Source organism: Ooceraea biroi, chromosome 6 (assembly GCF_003672135.1).
Source record: "Ooceraea biroi isolate clonal line C1 chromosome 6, Obir_v5.4, whole genome shotgun sequence".
Taxonomy (NCBI): Eukaryota; Metazoa; Arthropoda; class Insecta; order Hymenoptera; family Formicidae; genus Ooceraea; species Ooceraea biroi.
This window is the reverse complement of record NC_039511.1, coordinates 8,216,442-8,220,998: the sequence shown is the minus strand read 5'-3', so window position 1 is coordinate 8,220,998 and position 4,557 is coordinate 8,216,442. Positions and strand designations below refer to the sequence as shown.

Below are 4,557 nucleotides of genomic sequence, written 5' to 3'. Positions count from 1 at the left end.
TGTTGGGTAGAGATTTCGTTGCGGATCCTACGATAAAGGTAGAATTCGGGAAAATACTTAAAGTTTCACGAAATATACCGGATATTATGCAAGAAAAAGATAATTTCTAGAAGCAGATAATGCACATAGATTATGGCGAGCAGTCGCCCGATAAACCGGATTTAAATATCAGTCCGCATGTTTCGCATAGTGAAGCCGAAACATTACGAGACACGTATCATGACGTGTACCTGTCGGGAGAAAAACCAGCAATAGCACCGGAAGAACCAGAGATGGTTATCAATTTAAAGCATGAACAACCTATTAGTTTTCGTGCTCGACGTTTAGCGTACGCCGATAAAATTAAATTGAATGACATTCTTGAAGATTTAATGAAAGAAGATATTATTCGCGAAAGTACGTCCCCGTACGCGAGTCCTATTGTATTGGTTCATAAGAAGACTGGTAATTTGAGATTGTGTGTTGATTATAGAAAATTAAATAAAATCACGATTAAAGAGAATTTTCCAACACCTCTGATAGAAGATCATATAGATCAGTTAAAAGGAAAAAGAATTTATAGCTGTCTTGATTTGAAAAATGGTTTTTATCATATTAAAATGGCCGAATCTTCAGTTAAATATACTTCTTTCGTAACTCCCATGGGACAGTACGAATATTTAAGAATGCCATTTAGGCTTACGAATGCCCCGAGAGTGTTTCAAAGATACATTTATAATGTATTTCGATCGATTATTGTGAAAAAGAAAGTATTGATTTATATAGATGATATAATGGTTGCTACAGAAGGAATTGACGAGCATTTTGCTATTTTGCGTGAGGTGTTCGAAAAAGCTCGAACCCATAATCTTAAATTTCGGCTGAATAAATGTTATTTTTTATACAATAAGATAACGTATCTTGGTTATTCGATCGATGAAAATGGAATTCGTCCCAGCCCAGCAAATGTTGATTCTATTGTTAATTATCCAATGCCTCGTAACATGAAAGATGTGCAACGTTTTATAGGTTTAGCGAGTTATTTTCGAAAGTTTATACCGAAGTTTTCGATTGTCGCGAAACCGTTATATGATTTGTTAAAAAAGGGCATTGACTTTAAGTATGGCGTTGAAGAGAACAACGCATTCGATGTATTAAAAGAGTATTTAGCTAAACAGCGGATTTTAGCAATTTATTGTCCTAAAGCAGTCATGGAATTACATTGTGATGCGAGCGCGAGCGGATTCGGCGCTATATTGTTACAAAAACAGTGTGATGGGTTATTTAAACCGGTGTCGTATTTCAATCACCGAACGTCACCGGCAGAATCTAAGTATCACAGCTTCGAGCTTGAATGTTTGGCTGTCATATATGCGATAAAACGTTTTCATGTTTATTTGTCAGGTATTCGGTTTAAGATAATTACCGACTGTGACAGTTTTCGTCTTACATTGAGCAAGTAAAGTATTAATCCGCGAATAGCGCGTTGGACGATGTTTTAACAACAGTACGATTATGAGATAGTGTATAGACTGGGTAAGCGTATGGCGCACGTGGATGCACTTAGCTGCTGTGGTAGCGTTTTGATTTTAGAGGGCAATACATTTGAACGTATTCTCTCTATTAAGCAGGATCAAGATCCTGAGATTTGTAAAATTAGAGAAGACCGAAGATAAGGCGTATGAATTACGAGATGGTCTTGTATATCGAAAAATTAATAAGAAGAAATTATTGTTTTATGTGCCATGGACGATGGAAGATAATGTTATACGTACCTGTCATGATGACATCGGTCACGTAGGGCTTAGCAAAGTAATTGCTAACATTGTTAAAGTATATTGGTTTCCAAAAATGCAAGATAAAGTAAAATAATATTTAAAGAATTGTTTAAAATGCATTGAATTTTCCCCGTTTAGTGGAAAATCAGAGGGATATTTATATAGCATACCGAAAGGTGATTTACCTTTTCAAGTTTATCATATTGACCATTACGGACCTCTCGAAAAAACGGGTAAGGTTACAGATACATATTTTCAGTCATAAATGCTTTTACAAAGTTTATACGTTTTTATCCATGTAAATCTACCACGACCAGCGAATCTATTAAGCATTTGAAAGATTATTTCCGGTCTTATAGCAAACCGCAACGCGTAATTAGCGATCGTGGCAGTGCTTTTACGTCTGATGAGTTTAAAGAATTTTTAAAACAACAGTCTATCGAGCATACTTTAGTAGCTGTTGCTACGCCTCGAGCGAATGGACAGGTTGAAAGAATGAATAGATTTTTAACACCGATGTTAGCTAAATTGAGCGAGGATCCAGGAAAATGGGATCGAGTGATCGATTTAACGGAGTTTTCTTTTAATAACACCGTATGTGGATCGACAGGGAATACCCCTAGTCAGTTATTGTTTGGTATAGAGCAGTTAGGTGAGATTAACGATTCGTTACGATTAATTTTGTGTGGCCATATGACAACGAATCGCGATTTGTCAAAGGTACGAGAAGAAGCCGCGCAAAAGATAATAACGACTCAGACTGCGAATGAGAAATCGTATAATCGCTCTCATAAGACAGCAACTACTTATTCTGAAGGCGATTACGTTATGATTACTAATATCGATACTACAGTAGGAGCGAATAAAAAGCTTATTCCAAAATACAAGGGACCTTATGTAGTCCACAAGTGTTTGGGATCCGATCGTTATGTCGTGCGTGACATCCCTGGATTCCAGATTACTCAGTTACCCTACGATGGTGTAGTATCTGCCGATCGTATGAAACCTTGGGTGCGATATGAATGAATTATATTGCTTTATATTCAGTAATATGTTAAGGCGTTACGTTATACTTTTTAACCGATTTATTGTATAACCGATTTACTATGTAACCAATGTATTATGTTATGTTGTGTGACCAAGGTATGTGTGTTGTGTTGATTGAGACAGTCACACCGTCAGGATGGATGAGTTGTAGGACAAAATGTCTTATTTTATAATTCGTCAGACCGAGCCGTCTCGGCGGCGCCATCGGCATGAAAGTAACGAGAAGTGATATCTCTGAGCGAGCGATGATTTACTTAGTGGAGTTCCTGTGAACGGATGATGACGCGGTCACACGTCACAGGGTAGTCCATCGTGGCAACGATTCGTTGTTGCCAGGCGTATAAAAGCTACGTGTCCGAACAGGGGCACTTACTTCTACTTCACTCCTTCTTTACTTTACTTCGCGATTTACCACCGAACACACTCGCGTATCATTCGCGAGCTACCCGTTGCGAGACATTTTATTGCGAGTCAGTCATCTTGAACCTTTGTATTATTCTCCGTATTATTTTACAATAAAGTGTTTATAACGTACATCTTGACAATTGATCAGTAGTGGAACCCGAGAGAAGAGTCTCTCCCTTATTCTCCTACAACTCCAGAAGTCGGATAGATTACAGTCCGGCCTTCTACAATTTCTGACCCAAGCAAATTAATTTTGTACATACAATGTTTAGCCGAGATACGTAAAAGGAATTAGTTTTAATTCTTTGTAACAGGAGAACACGAATCGGTACGAAGTGACTCGAGAATGTTTCATAATTGCGATTATAGGAATTACTTCGATTTCTGACCCAAAGTTATTTTGTGCATACAATGTTTAGCCGAGATAAGTAAAATGTAAGTACTTTTAATTGTTTGCAACAGGAGAACACGAATCGTTAAGAAGTGACTCGAGAAAGTTTCATAATTGCGATTATCAAGAGACACGGTAGTGTCTCACGCCAAGTATACGCGCGGCGAGACCGTACCGTGACTCTTTTACGCGAAGCGACGCTTTCGCAGACACTCAGATTATTAGATCTCAATAACGGCTGATCCGATCAACTTCTAAGTAGGCTCAATGGATAGCTTGGGTTCGAATTGCATAAGAAAAGTGTTTTTATTTTTCTCCTACGTGTCCTACGAGCGGAGATATTGCGATGCAAAGTTCGAAATGTCACGATTTTACGATTAAGATACTCCGTTTTCTCCTTGTCTGTCAAGTGAAGGCAAGAGGGGCTCGTGGAGAGACGAATGAAAAAATGTGAAGTTCGCTAATTTCGACGCTAGATGGCTCGAAATGACACGTAAATGTAGAGTCGATAATGCTAAATGCAGTATCGATCAATTTCGTCGCAATTCGAATTTTGCATAACTGTTTAAATATTTCTTTAATTTTAATCATCTCTTAATACATTTTATATGGCACGGTAGTTAAGAGTTGATTAAAATCAAAGAAACGTTTATAAAGTTATGGAATATTCGAAATATGACGATTTTGAGACACACACACGCGCGCGCGCGCACGCACGTTTAGCCACACTGCTGCAAAGTCGGGTAGCTGCGCGCCCATAAAGACGGGTTGCTGTGCGCCCACAAAGACGGGTCGCTGTGCGCCTACAAAGACACTACAAAATGTGTGAAATCACAATAAAACTACCTTTTTAAAAAAAGGTACAAAAAAGCGCCAAGCATACGCGCCCGAAGAACGCGTTCAAAGATGACCTCTATAAAACTAATGATGTCAACAAATTTCGCCAATTATAAAAAT

General features: G+C 38.2%; 1 protein-coding gene across 1 annotated transcript; it reads left to right on the top strand.

Moving 5' to 3' along the window:
• Positions 1 to 2,235: 2,235 nt before the first annotated feature.
• LOC113562048 lies at positions 2,236 to 3,755 on the top strand. The gene has a single exon (XM_026970035.1). The coding sequence runs from the start codon at positions 2,253 to 2,255 to the stop codon at positions 2,781 to 2,783; it is 531 nt and encodes a 176-aa protein (XP_026825836.1). The 5' UTR covers positions 2,236 to 2,252; the 3' UTR covers positions 2,784 to 3,755.
• The last annotated feature ends 802 nt before the right edge of the window (positions 3,756 to 4,557 follow it).

What these genes read in the sequence shown, in the direction of transcription:
- LOC113562048 (XM_026970035.1), top strand. Translation starts at nt 2,253, where the DNA reads ATGAATAGATTTTTAACACCGATGTTAGCTAAATTGAGCGAGGATCCA.